At 44.7% G+C, this 22,100-nt stretch overlaps 1 protein-coding gene across 3 annotated transcripts; it reads right to left on the bottom strand.

Moving 5' to 3' along the window:
- Positions 1 to 3,501: 3,501 nt before the first annotated feature.
- KAT14 (lysine acetyltransferase 14) lies at positions 3,502 to 21,914 on the bottom strand. Of its 3 annotated transcripts, none has more exons than XM_054196662.1 (10): positions 21,638 to 21,914; positions 18,975 to 19,093; positions 16,728 to 16,849; positions 14,033 to 14,214; positions 13,046 to 13,465; positions 11,470 to 12,041; positions 10,786 to 10,922; positions 10,103 to 10,278; positions 6,771 to 6,961; positions 3,502 to 4,121 (listed from the first exon to the last, which is right to left on the bottom strand). In XM_054196662.1, exons 1-10 carry the CDS (start codon positions 21,909 to 21,911, stop codon positions 3,948 to 3,950), a joined length of 2,367 nt encoding a protein of 788 aa, XP_054052637.1. In that variant the 5' UTR covers positions 21,912 to 21,914; the 3' UTR covers positions 3,502 to 3,947. The 3 variants fall into 3 exon arrangements, with proteins under 3 accessions (XP_054052637.1, XP_054052638.1, XP_054052639.1); XM_054196663.1 differs by having other exon boundaries at positions 13,046 to 13,462; XM_054196664.1 differs by lacking the exon at positions 3,502 to 4,121 and adding an exon at positions 4,154 to 4,372.
- Positions 21,915 to 22,100: the final 186 nt, after the last annotated feature.

Genomic DNA, 22,100 nt, shown 5'->3' with positions numbered 1-22,100 from the left:
AGTTTCCTGCAGTGCCTGATGTGTCAGGTGGTGCTTGCTCAGAGAGAGCCTCCTCCAGAAAAAACTCACGGGCTAGAGGGAAGCAACCCTGTGGCCCAGGTTACCTCCTGGGGCAAGCTGAAGCAAGCAAAGCAGAGACAAGGGATAAAGCAGAGACATGGCTTAGCTCAACCACTCACTAAGAGGTTATCAGCACTCCCTGATGGGTCTGCAAAGAAACACATCCTAACACCATAGGTGGCAACGAATGAACCAAGCAGACTTTTGCTTCTTCCCCCAGGCTGGATCTGAAACCTCAAAAACAGCATTCAGCTCATACGCGTGCAACGTGAGGCCTCTCAGGAAAGAGACTTCTCTTTCAAAGTAAACTGCAAAGTATTACTTCTACAAAATTACAAACTACTATGCAGAATGATCCCAGTATTTACGCAGCTCAGCCACTGTAGATCAACAGGCACGATAAGCTGACCACAGTGGGCAGCTTCCTGGTTGTGAAGTATCAAAGCTCAGACAAGCACGTGGAATAGTTCAGGCTTTGCTGCCCTATTAGGGAAGCGTGAGGTTCCACCTTTATTCTCCAGGAAAACTTTGTTCTGTTAAACTGAGCTGTGTTTGGCAACCACAATCACCGCTACAGTCACTGCGCGGCTCAGGGAAGCGTGGCGTAGTCGTGTCATTAAGCAGGGTGGATGCTGGTGTTCTAATCACAGCTAACGTAACTCACCACGCTGGTCTCTGAGGCACAAAGAGGCGAGCAGAGGGCTAAAAGCACACAGTTTGTTTCATTGCAAGCCTTGGAGGACCCTCATCCGTTGCACAGAAAGCCAGCTGCACATGACCATTCAAGCCGTGGCCTCAAGCTGCTAAGCTTAAGAGCCACTCGGGCTTCTTATTATTCAACATTTCGGAGAGGAAGCTGGAAGAGGTCCCTGTGCAGCCACAAAAGAGAAATGGAGCTACAGTGGCTATTTTATAGCTACTTCAAAGGCTGCCTAATTCTAGTACTGACCTCATGAGGGCAGGTAGAGCTCCCTGGCAACCCTGGCGTGTTTCCCCAGGGCTGCCAGCCCTTTATCAGACTGCACACCTGATTTCACATAGTGCCTCAACCTCCCATCCTCAGAAGACTTGCTGAAAGCGGGGGGCGAGTTCCTGCTCACCAAACAGTGCCTCCATGCTCTGTGCTCACCCATACAGCCAGCAGAATAAAAGAAACAGTCTCTTAGAGACAGCTTGAGTCGCTAAGAGGAAGTAACGCACAGAGACTGCAGGCTTCACCAGTGTCCTTGAGATCTGGTTTGCTGGGATCCCTTTGCAAGTCAAGAAGATCTTCTTGGGTCACGGCTATTCATCTTTGCCCAGATCATCAACAAAGCAATCCTCGAGCCAGCCACACTTGCACCCTGTTCTCACCAAAGCCATTAGGATCAACAGGGAGGGATCGTGGCAAGCAGTTCAAAGCCATGCCAGATTTTTACAGGCAGGGGAGTGGGGAGTGTCCTTCACATAAGATAACACCAAGGGATCAAAACATAAGCCAGGAGTGTGGGATATAATAGGTACAGCAGTTAACTGGCTGATTTTCTAAGAAATAGGTGCAAATTAGCAAGAAACAAGCCATGTCCATGTAAACACAAAGCAATTTTGTGTTTCTGCAGCCTGCAGAACAGCAATATTGATCTCCATCCCCTGTAACCTTTAATGAGCTCATTCTTACCAGTCTCCCTGAAGAAGGCAAATGTTGGTATTTCTACTTTTCCAGATGACAGACAGATCCAAAATGGCTCAGGTACAAAAGCTCGAAGGCACTTCATTGCCTTTGTGGGTCTGGGGTAAATGAACCGCCTGGATAAAACAAGCGGTCTGCAGCACACTGGGAATCCCAGGGCTGTTCTAACACCTTCTTCACTTGGCATCCTCCCTCTGAGGGACAAAGCCACAGAGGGGTAAGCACAGAACAAGAAGCTCCTCAAAATCTTCACAGTCACCTTCGAGAACATGGCACAGAACTGGTCATCTTCTTCAGACTGCCTTTAATCTCCTAAATCTGGCTGGCAAGGAAACAGCCCGCTAGGGCCTGCGTGCGTGTGGCTTCTGTGTGGATGCCCAGTAGAGAAATAAGGAGTTTCTTGCCTTGCTCCACTGCCCACAAACACGCTTTGCATCCTCTATCGGCCGTACCTGAGTTTGCTGGATTTCAATGAAATAAGATGATGGAGAGACAGCTTAACAAACAGTATGACTACAGATAGGCTTTTCCAAGGGAAGGGCTTTAATTCCATTCATAAAGACAGATTTTTTTTTTTTTTCTTTCCAAGTACAGCTAACATCAGTAACATTGAAAATTTTCACGTAGTCATAAAGCGGGCAGAAATGTGCACAGATGTTAGGGCACACAATGCTTGGATGGGCTCTTTTTCCCCTCCCACTAAAACTGGTTTTGTTTTGGTGACGATGTACATCGACTACACAAAAACATACTTTGTGTCCATCTCTCTGCGGTTACCAGAATGAAGACTCCATTAAGGGAACAACTACTTACAGCCAGGTACCCCACGGGTATACACAGTGGATTAAGAAAAGTCGTCACTTTTGTTGTGTAGCTCTCTGTGGGCCTTGATGTGAAAGGAACAGCACAGTGGATGCAATTCCTGTTTTAAACTGCACAGACTGACCTTTGGTCAGGCAGCAGAGCAATCTGCCAACTTACTGTTCATCTGCAATAAAAGTCATGGAGAGAGAGGGAAGCTGCTAAACTGTATAAAAGGACTAGACCCCGCTTCCAGAGAAACTGTTTGGGGTTTGTATTTTTTTTAATTCTTGGTTATTTCTACTTATTCTTTGCTCTCCTCTTTGCTTACACTTAGAGCCACGAAATCCCAGCCGAGATGGTTCCAAGAAGTGGAACTGGCCCACCTCTACCTTCTCCTCCCTCCAAGGTGCAAACGGATTGCTTCTACAAACCAGAGCCTGCATTTCAAACGTCACTGCTGACTTTTGTTCTGGCTTTCTTCTAGCCAGAGAGTCTGCAGCAAGAGGAGGTGGATACTGGAGCCAGCGAGGCTGGCTCTGTGGTTAGAGGTGCGCCCAAGGGGTGATCTGCAGGATCAACAACTGGCAGATAGGTTGTAAGATCTCAAAGAGCTGATTTGGCGGCTGTTGTGTCCTACTTTGCCTAGCTACAAACCCGCTTGACATCTTGTTTCTGAACACAAAACACTGCGCACTACAAGAACTTCACATTGAGCACAAGGTCAACGAAGGGAAAGGAAGGCAGTAGGGAAGGAGCAGAAGAAGAACGTCTCCTCTGAGCCTTGCATTGGGATCATATTAGTTCACACACACTTCATTATTCCTAAAACATCGTTCCGGTATTGCTGTTCTGGCACGGGTAGAGCTTTGCTAAGGTTAGCATCCAGCTAGATGCACCCATATCTTATCTCCCTTCACAGATTCGAGACGTGGTTCATAACAAAGCAATCAAATCACAGAAGCGCCGTGGATGATTTAAGCTTAGATGTTAATTTCCCATAAACAAAAACAGAAACAAAAAACCTGCAACTTCTTTTGGATAGGTTTCAAAATCAGAAATCCATGGGGCCCCTCTGAATTGAGAAGTATCTTTTTGTTTGTTTGTTTGTTTGTTAATGAGGCTCTCCAAAGTAACAGTGGCAGGAAAACTCCCCATAAAGAATTTCAGTCTTCCAGTGGTTTCAGCATGTCCCAGTTGGCATTTCCAGGCCTTTCCCCTTGGAGCGTAGGAATCAGTCCTCTTGGATTGTACTTTCAGCACACAACACAGCACTGTTGACATTTGAAGTCCTAGGAATAAAGGCATCGGTGCGTTCCAGCTCTCACATGGCAGCCGACGTCCTCCACTGAAAGCCGTGGTGGTTCTTTGCTTGACAGACCGGGCTTTTCGCAGACGCCGAGACAGCTCCAACAGATCAGCGCCGCAGCCTGAGAAAGAACGCATGCTTGCACTCCTTGCTGTCCAAGGGATAGTATTTGTCATAAAAATCCAAAATGTATTCTTCAGTCTTAAATCCAAATTTTTGGTAGAGCAGCATAGCAGGGTTGCTTGCAGAGACGTGAAGGGTTACGTCTTTGCCCATGCAGGTCTGCCAAGGGAGGGTGGGGGGTGATGGAAAAAAAAAAAAAAAAAAAAAAAGAGAATCACAGCAAGAGAATGAGACAGCCTCTGGGGGAATGCGGAGGTGAAGAGATTCATCAGTTCAGGTATTCAAGTTCCTGAGGAAATGTGAGAAAATCGCAGGCCTCGACACAGAAGTTACCACACATAGCAACAGCTGAAAGGCGAAGAGGGCGCCACTCTTTCTCAGAGCCTTTGTTTCTGGTAAACATGGACTCTCTGACAATGAAAGCAGGTTCTGGATTATAATTTGTCAGTTTTCCTTTGTCAATTGCTAAATAACTGTTAATTAAAAATAATCTCCGTGTACAGCACTGATCTCAAATACTTATTAACAATGGCCTGAAGAAAAGACAAAACATGCCAGAGGATCAGGCGCCGCACTCGTCCCCATCAGCAAACAGAGCTGAGCTCTCCGGGACCGCGCGAGCAGCCCCAGCGCACCTCTGGGCTGTCACGCTGGAATTCCTGTCTCTCCCACCCAGCTCCTCTCCCATCCTTCAGGGCACAGCACTTGCCTCCCGAGAAGGCAGGGAATTCAGTTCAGGCAGCAAATGGCATCGCTGAAGTTACATTAAAGATCCCAGAATATTCTAACCAGCAGCTCTCTGATAAAGATGCCAATATAATATTTTTTTTCCTGCTTTCATCTAGTGTGTTAATAGCATTCTATGTATATTGAATGTATTGCAACTCTTAAATGAGAACAGTAACACCCTTCAGGAAATTTCCAAGGTAGACGATTCAAAGGGAAAGCTCTCACAGGGATTTAAGAAAAAAAAAAACCACCCAAACAAAAACAAACAAGTAAAATAAAGAGGATTCATTTCTGGGAATAGGTAGTTGGAATGAGATATTAAGAAGATGCAGTTTGGTCCTCTGGGCTCAATGCATTATAGGGTAACTTCTGACAACAAACCCATCATCGAGGCACCGTTTGCATCAACACATTTTTTGTTAGATTATGCCGTTTCCAAGAATCCATCCCCAAACTCAGCACGCTGATCCAAGAGATGGGGAATTACCCTTAATCCAAACAGTGTACTAAAGTGGCTCTTGCTACAGGGAGCAGACCCTGGTGTCAGCCCGAGCAGGCTGCAAAGCAGCACATACGATCTGGCGCTTGAGGAACAGAAGCTGACAACCACCATTTCCCCTCCTTCATGACTAAACCCCTTCCTACCACTGACAAATAATCAGCAACGGAAAAATAAATCTAACGCGAGCTGAACATACAATGGTGATCTCTCATGGCTAGCGAGCCTAACCAGTCTCAAACCTGCCTGGCTCTCCTCAAGATGATAATTTTATGCTAGTCTACCTGCAAACAGAATTAGGTTAATTGGCTGGGATACATGCTACAAAGAGCTGTGATGATTTTCCACAGGTGACTTGCCAATACATCCCAACTCTGCTGGAGAGACATGAGTCCAGCTGCTGGATCGCTGCAAACCTTGGCACATCGCTCGCGCCTGTTCTCACTAGGTGTTGACATCTCATGTCAACAGACCACAGTTGAGGGCAATTTACTTAAACGCTTCACCCAGAGACGCTCGGGAAACGCAAGGGATGAATTTAAAGTAGACTGGTTAGCAGCCTGTGCCAACACGTTAGAGCAGAGAGAGGTGGACACTGCAGAGAGCTGTGTAGGTAGAAGAGTTACCCTCAGGTGGCCCAGAAGAGCTACGCTCAGAGGAAACTGCTTTTCCAAGGTACAGATCACGGTTCCCAAGGCTCTGCCAGCACTCCCTGCCTCTCTTCAGCCAAATGAGTATGAGGAAAAACAGTTTCAATGGCGAGTTTTTGCTAGTGCAGCTCATCTTGACTAAAACAAGTTAAGGAACGTTTCACATCATCAGCTCTGCCAACAGAGTTCAGGGAGTGGTAAAACTGTGGGCCCTGGTGAGGCACAGCTGGGCTCTGAAAATGCCATCTGTCTGCATTCTCCCTCAAAATTAAGCTGGCTTTCCTGCAATTTAATTCAAGAAAGCGAATGGAATTAAGGCCACCTGAATAACAGTATTCACTCAGAGATTTAATGAAGTTTAACTACTTTAATACCACCCGTTTAGTGAGCTCAGATTAATTTTCCCAAACGTCCCTGTGGAACAAAGCCCAGTACAAGCTAGTTTGAACAAATTTGAATGAGATTGCAAACACTTATTCTTTATCTTCAGCTCAGCTGGATTTGAACCAGCATATTAGAAGTGAAAGAGAATGATTAAGATCAGTAAGTGATTTAATGCAACAGCCCTGGTCACAGAATAAACCAGGTGTAGCCAAGAAAGCTGCAATAGATTATTTCTGAACCTCCCCTTTATTATCTCATCTTCTCCTTTAAACCCCAAATTTACGATATTACTGTCTATTAACCACTGAAGAACACAAAGTCAATCCCAAGACAGTCAAATTCTACAGCATCTTGCTAATTTTGAGGACCTGACCAGTACGGTTATTCTTCTAAATACATTTTAGTTTCTGCTTTTGAAGTGATTTCCCACCATAAATGTTCACAGGGGCTGCTGAGAATCTGTGCAGGTGTGTAAGCACAGAATGGGCAAGAGGAAAAGGAGAGATCTTTCTTTATCGGAGACACAGGACTTCATTACTTCATTACCTGGATAAGATGGTAAATCATGAAGGTTGCAATCCCAGCTCTTCTCCACTCAGGGTGAACTAACAGAAAAGAGATGTAAGCTTCATTGTATTTCACATCTGGCACCATAAAGCCAAAGGCAATGATAACTTTCTTGTAAAGGACGACGACGCTGAAGTCTGGATATTGCAGGCATTCTGACAAATCAATTCCTATGGAAAAAGAGACAAACCGCAGCTGAACACACTACAAACCAAGAGAAAAGCAGACTGTTCTGTGTCACACTTGCAGGGAAATTCAGAGTTTTAAGTCTTTTTAGCTCAGAGATTGAACCAAATCTGCTTCAACCAACCAACCAAGACCTACCAACTACTGAGTATTCGCACATGGAGAAATTAACAAAGCTGATTTCCTCCCAAATGACCCAAGGATGAAACTAAAGCTCAAAAAGCGGGTTCTCTAAGCCAGAATGATTTTAAAAATAAAAAATAATTTAAAAAAAAAAATCACACAACCTCAGCACCCAATTAATCTTTCCTTGGCTTGTATTCTCAGCTGTATCAACGGACTCTGCTAAGGAGCCAGTTCTAAATATGCATGTGAATAAAGATACTTCTGCATGCAAATGTTTGCTGGATTGGGTCCTAGTAAGTTTGGCCCCTTTCCTAGGGCTCTTAAGGGCTACAGTAGCATTAATGGATAATGGTTGGCTTCTTCATTCCACCTGGGAATGCCAGGCCAGCACCAGGTTGGTGTATACCATTCCTATTCCAGTCAGCAAATGCTGAAGGACCTGCCTGCAGACAAGCAAAGCGGGGAGATTCAGAGTGTATCAGACAGATACACGGAGTGAACCATCCCGTTCTTCCTGCAAACCCTCTCCAGGCACAGCAGATGTAAAACTGGGCTTCAGCTGTGGTAGCATTACCTCCCTAAGGTTCCTATCTCTTTTCTCCACCTGGCCTTGAGCTCCTACTGCTTCCTCTGTTGTGCACACTCAGCTGTTTGCGTGAACCTGACCACAGCTTTCAATGCTATCAAAACACATGCTTTTAGCATGCAAATTCTCTAATCTGGGGCGTGAAGCAGCCTCTCAGGCAGCGGTGCTTCTGTGAGTCAGAGGCTGGACAGAAACGCCTGAAGCCGGTGACTTCTGCGTGGAGTTCGTTACCTTGCCTAATCACATTGCTGCTGCAGCCTGAGAGCATCCACACAGCATGTTAGGGCCAAGCAGTGCAGTTCACAGCACATGAGATTGGTAATTTGTGTGGACAGGCCCTAAATGAGGTGCAAGACATAGCGGAGCTGTGCCGTAAATGTTAGTTTCAGCCTTAAATTGGCAATCGCGTATATGTTTGGACTGTGGGATAACAAAATAGCAGAGTATGTTTTCCAGTAATGTTTATCACTCTTGATGAGATGCAAGACTTCATAAGGCGCCAGGCACAAATAAGCGGGTGAATTATGTTCTTGCTCGAGAGTAAGCTGGGTGGAGTAAGACGTGGGAGGAATCGATTGGCAATAGGGAGCCGTGTTAATTATCTCAAGGCTGCAAATGGCTGTGAAGTGCCTTACAGCATGTCTGTACAGGAACGCTACGTTGCCCTGAGCACACTGGCGTCGATGAAATGGTGCCGTCCCCTCAGCACGCAGTTATTCCTGTAGGAAGATGCTTAGCTCAGTACGGTTTACCACTCGTCTGCTCGGGAGACGTTTCCCGTTAGGACATGAAGGCACAAGATACCGTGAGAGACAAGAAGGGGGAATCTTGCTTCACATCAGCTCATTTGCGGTAACTACCTACAAACTTGTTTCTGCTTTGTGAGAAACAAGAAGAGCTCTGCTGGGAAGGATACGGAGAGGTGGAAGAACTAAAGCTTGGTCTTACCCCACCTGGTGAAGCGCCTAAAACTTAAGAACTTGGTCAACAAGAGCATCGCTGTTAGAAGGCAACTAAGCACACCTAAGATGTGTGCTAAAATGATAGCAGCCTGCAAGCACACATGCTTCAGGTGCCTAAACTGAGGCAGAATTACAGTTTTTTCTCCGAATAACAGTGCTAGCTTAACAATGCTCTTCTCTGTTGTGAAGCTAAACCCTTCACATCCACAAAAAACAGTGTGCTTTATCTCCTGAAGTATCACTGCTTACCTCTCTCTCCTGCTACAACAGAACCAAAGGCGCAATAATCGTATAATCCCAGCCTCAGAAAATTTACACCATGGAAGAGATTTTTGATTCCTGTTTGGAGACCGATGGGAGTGTCAGCTTTCTGATTTAATGACGAACAGTTCACAGTTGGGTGGAACACACCCACGCTCCTTATGTTAAATAAAACAGGGTGAGTCCTGAAGAACTTAAAGAAGGTGCGACCCAACTTGGCCAGAACTTCAAATGCATTATCAGAAGAGGAGAGACTATGACAAAGGGGTTCAGCCTCTGTTAGGATTGCAAGCGTCTCTCATGAGCTCCAAAACAGCTTGTGAAAGGGAAGGTATGTCACATTATCTCCCCCCGAGCTGTACAATTTGGACAATGAGTAGCACAAAGAGCTCCGATCCTGACTGTAGCGTATGAGCACTGCTGAACTACAAACCTGGTCGAACCACTATCTGCAAATCAAAACGTAAAGCAAACAGTTACTTGGAATAAAGGTGTGTACTGTTTGTACTGGGCTTTTCTAAATTAGCCTGCCGCGTTGTTTACTGATCAGAAGCTGATCCATGCAGTAGATGAACATCACAATTATTATTTCAGAAGAACTAGAGACAACAGCGTCATAACTGCCCCCAGAAAGGGCAGCCACTGTCCCAAAGAGCCTACAGTTCTAGAAATGACACATAAAAGTCAATACCCAAGCTTTCCTATACCTTGCAAATACTGAGGCTGTAAGAAATAAAGGACACCACAGTGAATCTTGCAGTTGTGAGTGCAATTTCCAATTTCACTCCAACATATCCAGCTGCTAGGAAGAAACTTTCTTATGAAGCTAATGAGGAGTAGATCTCTGGTATAAAACTGTTTACTTCAGTCACAGATTGTGCAAAACGTTTCATTGGATGCTTAATTTTAGTAACTGACTACTCCTATTGGCATCAATAGTGTCACCCAAAACAACCTATTTCTTTAAGTACTGTGTTAATCAAGGCCTAATTGCCCAGCTCTAAATGATCTCGAAAAACAAAGACACCAAACCCACGTCTCCATTTCAACTGCATTCCTAAGACATCAGATAATGGTTTTCTAAGAACCCAGCCAGACACCAACTGAAGAAAAGTTTGGCCCAAGAATAATTTTTTTTCTGAACAAAACCCACTTCCTTCTTAGAAAACCAAGCACTGAAGGAATCTTACCAGGCCAGAAGAATTCGTGGCACATGGAGTTTATAGTGGGGATGTGATTAGGGCGAACGTAGCAGTAATCAATGGGTGCTTCTGGCTCAGCCTTCCAGTTGAGATCATTCCTGTGTGGATACGCCCGGATTTCTGCCAGCAGCCTGAGTTTTGGGGGCTTTGTCTCATAATCGCGCCTGCCAGTAACATGAAAAGCAAACACAAAAGGCGAGTGAGCAACAATAACTGCCACTGCAGCTGAATGGGTACTGCCCATAAAATATTTTCTGACATGCTCAACTCGGAACAAAAGAACAGTCTTCCATTCATGTGGGAAAACAGCACCCAGCTCAGCAAAACCACCCTTGTGTCAGAGGCCAGGAAACTTCCCAGATCCGCAGCATGCCAAGCCAGTCTCTCCTTACAGCAGGAGCAAGGAGTTCTGACCCAAGAGCAGGTGCAACGTCCACTAAATGACTACAGTGATTCCCTCTCTGCCCTGACCTCTCTTGGAGATTCCCCTTCCAACGCAGAGCCAGTTTAACTACTCAGCTAAATAATTTAAACACTGTCCTTTCAGGGTTACCACAGTATACTGGGTTGTGCTCCAGTGATGAGTGAGGAGCAGTGCCCAGGAAAGGTGTCCTCTCCATGGGCTGTTGGTTCACAAGCCAAGAGCAAATTCAACCTCTGACCATCTGTACCTGATGTACGGTTTCAGGACACGGGATGTGTAAGGACTGACAATACTGTGGTCTGTCAGCAGGTCTTCTGAGCCTACCAGTCGATACAGAAACTTTGTTGTCTGCTGTCGATATCCCTTCATGGCAGGCAGCATTGTCTAGATGTACAAAAAAACGCAGAACATTTCAGGAAGATTAGTCAATGACTTAACACAGGGGAATCATATCAATATAGGGAGAATAAGGGCCTTTCAATCTGACAGGATGGGCTGGACCCACAGCACGATGGTCCCACCTCACAGGACTCTGCTGTGCACTCTCAGATTTAGCACCCAAACCTACGAGCCACATACATTACTCTGAAAAGTGCCGCAAGTGATCTCCCTCCTACACAGCATGAAAGAGCAACCGCCTGTTTGGGTACCTCCAGGCCTCCACCATCAGTGTTTGGGCAGGGCTGGAGTACAAATACATAGACCTTTGTGGTGCTGACACTGATAGACAGCCGTGCTGTACGAGCACATCCCAAGAAGAAAGGGGCTTGTGAGAACATTGGTGGGGACACAGCCCCAAGTCAAAACGAGTCTTGTTCACATAATCCTTTTCACTTTGGGAGTCAGATAACCTCAAGGTTACACTGCTGTCTGCAGCAAAAGCTGTAAAATAACCAATGCCAAAAGCTCACGTAGATTTGGAAACACTCACCTGGTATCTGTCCAAGATCCTGAAATCCTGGCTAGTAGTTCTGTACGTTGCTTGCCCTACTGGGGACCTGGAAACACCTCCTTCTTTGGCTCCGTAAATCCCATCGACCAAGAGCAGAGCAGCGTTCACAACTTGGTCCAAGTCAAAGAGCGGCAGTCCTCTTTCCCTCTTGGCCTGCCTGACTATCAGTTTGCGTCTCAGTCTCCGGGCCTCTGGGGTCATGCTCATGGCGTTAGGACAGGCTTCCAGTCTCTTCAGCAGCAGCTTTTCCTCATAGATGCTAACAGAGGTATGCTTGGGAGCTCTGGGTTTAGCATCCTTCTCCAGCTGTGGCTTCCTCTTGTCTCGTCCCCTCACCTGCAGCGATGCATTTGACTCTTCAGGATCTTCACTGTCACCTTCCATCCTTTCTGTTTTTTCTTCTTCACTCTCCACCTCTTGCTTGATCTGCTCAGCTGTCTTCACTTTTTTTCTACTTGCTATCACAGTGCCAGCACCAGCTGTCCCACTGGGAGGGGGCACGTACTCTATTCCTGGGTCTATGACTCCATCTCCTTCCATCTCCTCATCATCTGTTCAAGAGATCAAAATAATCCAGGAAAAAATGTAAATATCAAACCCCCTTCCAAAAAGGGTTGTCACAGGACTTTTCTGCTAAGGAGAAATAACGCGGGTTCACCCAACACACTCCATTTTCTATATACTTCTGGACCTTCTGATTTTGGACAGGAGACACCATAAGGAGTCCCGTTTCAGGACACAGAATCAATCCTGCTTCTAAGGTGTCTTGCATTTCAGCACCCGAAAACATGGGACTCCTGAGCTGCAAGTGGTTTTGACACTTGTCTTTGACAAGTGTTACGTTTTTGAAAATTCCTCAAGACTGGGGATCAAATAGTCAAGCTGGTGAGCTATATCTTCAGCTAGCATACCCTGGAGGAGTTCTGTTTAAACTGAGGGAACAGCTAGGAGACACAGAAGCACAGGATTTGTCCCTCTACAGAACCTGAGTATCCTTCCTTCCAACAAGAAGTGCTTTATTCTCGACTTCTCTGATTAAGATTGAGGTCTGGCTCCTAAAAGCATTCAGCCTGCATCACTGCTTTGCAACCTGACTGATACGTAACATTTGTTAATTGGGATGTTTGAACTTAGAGAACTACTGGAACATTACCATGAGAATTAAATTTCTCCCATTCAAGAAATGGTTGAGGCAAAATTAGAGTTGCTATCTAACAGCATAATCTGTGTTGCTTATGCTGAGTGGTGCAGCAGTTGCTAGGTGAAATCTTCTACCCATTGTTTATTCAGGATCCCTCAGAAGACCATAAGGGAGGTTCCTTCTGGCCTTAGAAGCTGGCAATACCACTATGGAAAACTAATCAAGATTTACACACAACTAAGACAAACAGAAGTTTACCAGTTACTTTCCATCTTATATTTAAAAGATCCTGCAGCTCAATGGAAGTTTCTTCTGGTTTGCTTTGTTTGTTTTTGTTTGTTTTCTTTTTATTTAACATCTTCCTTGACAACTATGTATGGCTTATTATTAAAGAAAAAACATGGCATCTCTTACCATGAAACAGAGCCTGTGGTGGCATGACATCTGGGATGAGATCTGCTTCTGAGAGAAGGCTAGGAGTAGCTGAATGCGAGGCTGGAGTGCCAGGAGCAGAGAAGTCCAGAGATGGGGAAGGAGAAGGGCTTGTCAGAGGAGTGCGATCTGAAGAGCTCAAGGAGGAGAAGTCAATCACCTCTCCTTTCTCAAGGACAATATCGGGACGACGGCCTCGACTGCTGAATTTAACGGGAGTGGAGGATGTACTCCGGTCTAGGAAGCCGGCTGCCTCCTTCTGGGCTCTCCGAATATCCTTGGCTTCCTGAGTGCGAGATCTCTTCTCCTTCAGCTCCATGGCTGATTCGACTGGATTGCGGCTTACCCGCTTCCTGAGTCCTTCCACAGTAATGATAGGATCCAGAGGTGGCTTTGAAGCTGCTAAAGAAGTAGTTTGCTTATTCTAACAGACACTGAGCTCCTGCAGTCGCTGGACACATACCATACAGTCAAAACCACACATTGACTACAAATCTTAGAAGATGCATTTTCAAAATATACAAGAAACTCACTCCTGGACATGTAGCCAATACACCACTAAAGCCTCATTTAAGCCCCAATTTTGCTCCTCTGCACAGAAGGGAATTCGCATCTAGTGTGGACAAAACATAAAAAAAAACCTTCCTAGGGTAAAGAGGAGCAGAGAAATTGTAGATTTTAGCTACGAAAAAAACCTGAACAAATCTCAAAAAACCTGAACAAATCTCAAAAGCCTCTAAATCGTTTAGCACAATGCAAAAAGGCAATGAAATATAACAGGCTTCTCATACTGCAGCATATACACCACAGTCCTCTTAAATCAAGAATTATAGCAGAGAAACTAAGAAAAAAAAAATCACGTCCTGTAACTGTCCATACACACAAACACATTATTTTAAATAAACTTTTCTCATGTCTTCCTGCTCTGGCCATAGCTAGGAACCTACACACCATCAGGGAAAGAATTACCTTTTGCCTTTAGTGCAGATGCAGACAACTTCTCTCCTTCAGGTTTCATGGTTGGGGGTTTATTATGAACCAGTTTCCACCACCCCGGTTCTCCAAATTCCTGTGCCCCTGAGCGGAAAAACAAGGGGCTCCCCACCGAGAGACAGCCAGCGACTGTGCTCCACCATGTTGAAGTCTTTTTCCTACAGCAGGAGAGGGGAAACCAAGGGTTAGGTTCCCCCTGGCCAGCTGTGCTTTCATCCTGAAGCCTCCTCCCTCCGCCAGGATGGAAAGGGCAAAGTGCCACTGGTACTGATGCAGAGAGACGACATACTCGCTACACCCCCATCCTCAAACAGGCTAAGATTAATTAATTTCTTCTCAAACAGAATCACTCTGAAGGGCAAGTGACAATGCACCAGTGGGCTCTGATGTACAAAGCGCTGTGTATGTATGCTCCACCAATGCCACGCAAATGCAGCTCAATTTCTCTTCCGTCACAAGCTGAGCCTACGGAGGACAGGTCTACCCTGACACTGGAACCCCCAGCTTTTAAATGCTGATATTGCTACCTTTAACAATTTGGTGATGCAAGAACAGGAACAGGATCCTACCGATAGCTGTGTTGACCTGATATTTCAGAGCAATATTCCATTACTGAAGAGGGCAAACAGGACTCTGGGTGTACAGGATGGGAGAGGCAAGGGAAAAATGATAAAGGCGTCACCACTTCACACGTAAGGAAAGACAAACTTAATTTAAATGCCTGCCTTGACTACTTTGAGATTTCATTTAGCTCCTGGAGCTGCAGGACAGGACCCCTAAGGCCGAATTCACAAAGGGACTTGGGATCTGACCACTTTGCCCTCCATAGCTGCAGCCTCATTGGGCACTGCAGAGAAGCAGACTCAGGGGTCAGAGAAATAAATCAGAGGACAAGAGAGATGCAGGAAGTAGCAAAATAACAGAGTGTGCGCGCTTGTCCCACAGACGCATCCCTGCGATACATACTGGAGAGGCAGAATCTCTGCTTGGAGATTTCTGCCATAAAACTTCTCCTGCAGCATGGGCAAGAGGATGCCAACTAGTCAACATACCAGCCAGCCACATTTACTGAACTATTTCTGTAGCACCTTTTTGGCCACTTGGAGGCAGGGAGCTGCATTTAAGCCTTTCACTCTGCAGGGCAGCGTACTCTACTGGGCATCTGAGTGCTTTTTGTTGCTCTAAGAACTGGTCACAGGGCTAACTAGAACGTCGTATGGAAGAAGTTAGAAGAAATATTTTAAAATTGCCCCTGTAGCAAATAACTGAGGTACTCCCTTGGCTAACGGAGAACCAGGTTCACGGTGTAGAGTCTAAACCCTTATTTGCACAGGATCTTGGGATTCCTTCTTGCCTTCGCATACCTCCATTGGCAAAAACTTCAGTACTCAGGCTAGGCTTGGCCAGGCAGGTATTCACTGCTGTCTGAGTGTTGCCAAGTACACACCTTGGGGTACTGACCCATAAGTGGGGGGGATTAAACTCAGGTGCCCCAGACCAGAGTCAGGAGCATTACGGTAGGTCTGGATAAGCTGTGCTTTAATATGCCAAGGAAGTAAAGCGTGGCACACCTTGAACCGCTACACATGTGGTTCAGCTGTCCCCTGGCTTGTCCAGGCAAGTGGGGACACCACTTCTGAGGCCAGTAATCACTTCATCTGAATTTAATCAGTGCAAGGTGTGCACAGTTCCCGGGGCGGGTCTCAAAAGGCAGCAGCAAACCCTGGGAGGTGATGGCTGCCTGAGCAAGGGACAATGGGCCATCGGCTCCCTTCCTGTCAGGGTCCCTGTTGACTCCAGAGGGGACAAATGCTAACATTTCTGAGAACAGAATAAGGAGGCACAGACAAGCAATGAAAGCAAAGCCAAAGAAGAAATCTGGTTAGGGAGAAAGGATCTTACAGATCTTACGACAGAGAAATCCCTGGGGAAGAAAAGCAGCTGTGAAGTCAATCAAATCTACAAGTTCGAAGGCTTGCTCAGTTCCTTTCCTGCCTCTGTAGCACATGCATCAACAGTGAGACTTGGGTTTGACAGCTTCAGTGTGCTCAGAAAAAATGTGCCATTTGCCTATACAGCACACAGCTGTGAAGGCTGCCCTTTGCGAGACGGCTTCTTACTCCAACAGCTTTTTTCTTTACACACACTGAAAACCATTTCAGTGGTTTGTAATGCCTGCTATGTAAAGTTATTTTATGGAGATCCAAAACAAGCTAACAGACTAGGCACAGTTTTCCTCTGTGGAGAACTGGGTCCATCCAAGCTTTATAGCCAAATAACAGAGTACTTTGCTGGACTTTTTCTTTTTTTTTTTCCTTTAAAGCCCAGTGACATCAGCCCTAGCTCATTCATTGTGTCTATTTACAAATACTCAAAGGCTTTGCAGATTCATACACTACCTACAGGAAGATAAGAAATAACCCAAAATATATGCATTTACATTGGTTTGTGTGACATTCTTGCGGTTCTTTTTCCCCACTAAGAAATGCTTATTTGTTTGCAAGAGTACCCCTCATGCCTATGTTCAGGTCCTCAATATTAAATCCTCCAATATTGTCACTAATGTCACAGAGACATCACCAAATTAACCAGGATTCTTGTCCATCTGCATAACAAGTTTTAATTCCTTTGGCTCACCAACCAGACCTTCAGGGAAACACCACGTCTTTACCTGTTCCCTAATAAGAAAGTCCAGTGTTTCTCAATAAAAGCACAAATATCTTCTTTCCACCTGAAGTACCCCTGACGGCCTGTTCCTTCCAGAGACAAATTGTACATTGCCAGCATGACAACCTGGAATACAAAGTGTTGGATACAAGTGAGTCTTTTCTGTTTCATCTGCTGAAATGCCCCCCACAGCTGCCACACACACACGCACAAGTCTTTGCTCCCTCATAAATATCTTATTTTTGCAACATCTCATAGGCAACTTCTGCAATCCATCTTCTTCCTGCTTTCATGCTGCCCATTCTTGTTTTTCTATTGTTAGATGCACATTCTCCCAGAGAACGCTCTATCCCAAGGGAATAACAAGCTGCCTAGTTATGCAGGTTTATGCCGAGATACAGGCTTTTGCAATGGTTGTATAAATGAATTATATCGCAACTGGGGTCTGAATGTAGTGTGGAGATAGGGAAAAAGTCTCTCAAAAAGAGTCTCAAGTTTAATACAATATAATCCATCTAGTGACAACGGTCCTTCTAAACACTTACTGTTACTTTTCAAGCTGAACAGGCTGTAAACTCTCTGTAAAATCACACGACAACTACTAATTTTTCTGGGTATACAAGAATTACATTTGTCTCCAGGTGACCTTCATTAAAGACGGTCCCTTTACAGCTCATTCACATGCTTCACAACCAAATTTAGTCTGACCTATTACATGCCTGAACTGAAGGGCAGGTTTGAAAAATATCACACCTCTTTGTAAGTAATTTCTAGGTGACCAACTATGATCATGTTTATCCAATTCATTTGAATACAACTAAAATCGTACAGCTGGGCTGGGACCATCTTTCAACAACACACAGCCTTGGTTGGATACTACTTGCAGCAGAGACTTATTCTTCACCGTCAGAGAAGTTTGAAATGTATTTTTCTTAGGGAGATGGGTCTCCTCACAGCAGGACATAGCTTTCTGGAATGCATTGCTGAAGATGCCAAAATGAGAAAATACAGACAGCTTTAGTGTCCCCTGTACCCTATTTCTGCTTTGCAACCCCTCTTAGATTGATAACTATCTATCTAGGATTTTGTGCTTTTTAAGCCAGGTGGGATAGTGTCTCAGGACTTCAAAACCAATTCTCTTTTCAACTGGTTAAAGATAAGGATCTGTTGAGGCCACATACTCTGAAAAAAATCCAGAAATCACTGTCCCTATTTTTCCTACATCAAGGTAAGTTTGACCACTTCCTTAAATTCGACTTAGCCAGAAGCAGCAGCGGCTGCTGGAAGCCTAAGGAAATAGCTTCTTCACTCATTAACTTTCTCCCTCACCCGTTTTGATTTTGCCTGTCCCTTCCCCGTGCCACTCTGAAGAGAGCTGGGTGTAATGCTAGCAGCCTTTGCTCTCCAGATCTGTAACTCGCTGAAACTCTGCCAGCCTGCTGTGCCAACATTGCCTCCTGTGCAACCCTGCACTGGCCACCATGAGAAACCACTGTAGGAGTTAAAACCGATGTTTTAATTGATCTATTATGAGACATCACACCACTACTGTCCCAAAGGATGCAAAATAGATGTCTTGCACATACTGCCCGATGCTCAGCATGTGGAAACACTTAATGCTGAGCAGCAGCCACTGCTTAATCAAATTCATTTTACGCAAAGACAGCCAGCACTGCCTGCCCGCCCCTCCAGCACCCTGCTTAGAGAAGATGGTGTGCATCAGTTCACCCACATGGTGGTTGCTGTATAATGCAAATTATTGTGATTGCTCAGGTGTGCAAGTGACTGAAATAGCAAATTCCAGCAAGGACTATTGCTAGTGGGTAAGCAGCCAGATTGGAGCTTTGCGTTCAGGGACTGGCAAGCTTTCTGTTTGTATGTTGCCACCTCGCTAGCTTTACATTTGCTCATATACACAAAAACCTGTTCATACCTAGCAGTCAAATTGCATTCAATTTGCTTTTCCAAACCTGCCTGAAGCTACGAATTCATGAGCAACATTAAGGGGAAGAAGAAAAAAAAAAAAAAAAAAAGAAAAAAGAATGTGGTTTGCATGATTATCTTTCAATTCACCTGCCAAATGCCCAACTTCTAATATGCAGGCAATCCTTAGCTAATTAATTTCTGAAGTTCATGCATATGTTTCTTTGTTACCGATAGCTGATTCTCCATTTTTAGGTAGCACATACACAACAAACAACAATTTTAGAAAGTCCTGTGGTTATTCCGCTGGCACAAACATTTTACTTACTTGCTGCCACGTTAATCTCAGCCGTTCAAATTGCTCCTTCCCATCTTCTGAGCAATCACAGCAAGTAAATCTGAAAAAGTTGTCTCCTTTGAGGTAGCTGAGCTGTTCTCTCAGTTGACCTAAAATGAATGGGCAAAAATCAATTTCTTGGTCCTTTTATAGGGAAAAAATGCTGCAAAGGAGATTTGGATTCCCTACAACATCGGGCAGAAAAGTACTTTTTGCTTTTTCCCCAGAGTCTGGAGACCCAGTCAGTTCCCAGGAAGCATCAGAACTCGCTGCGATGGAAGGTGCAGATTCATTTCACAGTTGCAGCAGCCAGTGACCAACTGAAAAGCACAGGCACAAAAAAGGAGCATTCTACTTAACATCTGAATGCAGGTACAAAACCAAGGATTTCCTTGTTTCCACTGCATTTCTCATTCCTTCTTGCTTCCCCGGGATAACCTATACACTTCAATAAAAAACTGTTTTTCCGCTCTGCTTAAAAGAAAAAAAAAAAAAGCTGACCTATTTAAAAAAAGGTGTGCTACTGCAAAAGCTATCAGAACATAAAAACTTTCTCTTCCACATCATCTTTCCACTCACTGCTACATGTCTTTACAGCTCTCTCTTTCCCTGTCCAGAAATTGTTACTAAAGTAAGGCTGCCAGTCCTTGTTTACAGCAGCCTCTAGGATGCACTGCAGCAGACATGGCGTGAAGCTTTAAGGTATTTATTTCTCCTGTCAGGGGAAGATCTTCTTTCCTTTAGACCGCGAGCCAAAACAACAGCCCAACATTACCAGGAAACACTTTTTCTTTACTGCAGTTGATGCATTAGATCCCAAATCAGCAAAGCACTTCAGCATGGGCTTTGCTGTGTAAAGCCAACCCTGCATTAAAGTTTGTCTGAACAAAAGCGATCTGCTGGGATAGAGCCACCTGTAAAAGCCCACACAGTCAAAGTTACGGGCTCTAATTCTGTGTTTCTGGAGCAGAGGAAAAAAAAAAATCCAAACAAAACAAACCATCATATGAATCAGGATTTCTAAACTCACCAGGGGTTCATTTAGACAAATATGAAAAATTAAAAAATAAAATCACAGGACAGGGAAACAGTTAAGACAACAGCATTTCTGAAAAGTTCCAGACGAAAGGTCTTTCTCTAAAAGAACGACATCTCTTTTACTGTATAATGGCACCAGATCAAGCATTTGTAATACATGGATGCTCTGCTTCCACAGTGAACTGCAGAATCTAGCTATTAAAGTTGCACCTACGTCTGATGGGGGAAAAAAACCCCACACTTAGTAGATTAATAGAATTTTTACATAGCAATTCAATGTAAAAAGTGATAATTTGTCTGAGCGTGTTGGTGATTTTCACAAGTGACAACTGATATCCATATAACTGAACAATAAGCAAAGAGAATAGCATTCCCCTTTTCCGGCTCGTTTACTTTGCACATTTGTATCTAGTTACTGTTGCTCTGCTATTGGCTTTTTCTGCTCTTTGGATTTGTTCCACAGCAACGAGAGACGGGAACATCTTTGTAAAATAAAACAAATTGAGTGTTAAATCAAGTGCTCTAAGATGAAATATCTCATGCTACCTTTAGCTCTCTGCTTTTTTTTTATTAATACATTTCAAGTTAATATGTCTTTTTAACTGCACACTACTTTAACAGTATGATGTTGGTTCCATTACATTAACATCAAAACACTCACTAACACAGCTTGAAATTTCTTTACTGTAACTTTTGGCAAATTCTAAGATGGCAAAAGGGCAGCTCTGACATACCTGCAAGGCAGGTGCCACCTGAAGAGTTCATTATTTCTAGCCACAAAAAAAAAACAAACCCAAACACACAACTCAAACAAAAAAACCTCAAAAGAACAACAAAAAATCCAACCAAACAAAACACAAAAAAACCCAAACCATAAAACAACCAGTGCTTAGCAATATCTAGCTTTCGGCTCTAATAACAGAATAATCCAGAATTTCGAAAGTAAAGTCTAGTCTGTCGTGTTGCTAACAGCATGTATCTTATGTCAAGCAGCAGAGGGATCAAGTTCTGCAGCTTGCTCTGAACACCTCCCAAAGCTAGCTGCTACAGGCTGGACACGCTTCTGTGAAAGCTAAATTAAATTCACATTATCAGGAAACCATTAAAATTGAGATTTAACCATATGCTCCACAGATGTGACAAACTGACCAGGAAAAAAAAAATACAGAAAAAGTAATGCTATCCCAAAGCCCTTTTCCTCCACAGGAAAAGCTTTACAGCAAGGGTCGTAATCTTTATCTGAGTGAGCAGAGAGGCCAAGTTGCTTGGGCAAAGTCCCCTAAACGCAACAGCAGCAAGACTTGGGAGGGTGTGCTTTTTCTGAAGTCATACCCCTGTTCATTACTAGTTAAAGAAGACAGTCCCATGTCTTTAGAGGGAATGCCAGCTTCAGACACCCATACAGTTCATGGACTGAAGTGCATAACGCACACGGCTGGCATGAGGCTGAGGCTGCTAGGCTCCAGGCTGTGCTGAGAGCCTTTCTCCTCCAACACAGAAGGCAATACAGCAAAACAAGGGCTGCTGCATAAAACAGGCATGCAAGACAGCGTAACCACTTTGCAAACAACAGCTCCAGCCAGGCAAGCGAGACACAAGGCAACGGGCAGGCTTACTTGCTGGAATCCACTTCTGGCACTTCTCGCAGTAATAGGACATCTCCTCCATCCAGGATGCATCACCTTCATCACTGTTCAGAGAGTCCCCACTCTGGTCATGAGATAAATCCACCGAAGCCTGGTCCTCAGACTCTACAATCAGGAGGGTCTCCCCCTCCACCTCACCCTCCTCCAAGCCCTCTGAGGTGGAGGTCCTGGTGGCTTCATCATCATGGCGGCTTAGCAGCCCACTCATGTGAACGTTGTTAGCCATCCTAGATGGTGTTTGCATAACAAGGAGCTCCTCCCCACATTGACAAGTCCATCCAGGCTGTATGTGCTGGCCAAGCCTCCACAAAGTACCGATGGATGACAGAGAAAATGTTCTGTGTCCACCCTACAGCTTTTGGGGCTGGATTACAACCTATACAAAAGAAACAGTCTTTCACAGATTACCTCTGTTAGCTGGAACACTCGCAAG

This window comes from Rissa tridactyla, chromosome 3 (assembly GCF_028500815.1).
Source record: "Rissa tridactyla isolate bRisTri1 chromosome 3, bRisTri1.patW.cur.20221130, whole genome shotgun sequence".
Lineage (NCBI taxonomy): Eukaryota > Metazoa > Chordata > Aves > Charadriiformes > Laridae > Rissa > Rissa tridactyla.
The sequence above is the reverse complement of the archived record's forward strand: the minus strand, read 5'-3'. Positions and strand labels throughout refer to the sequence as shown.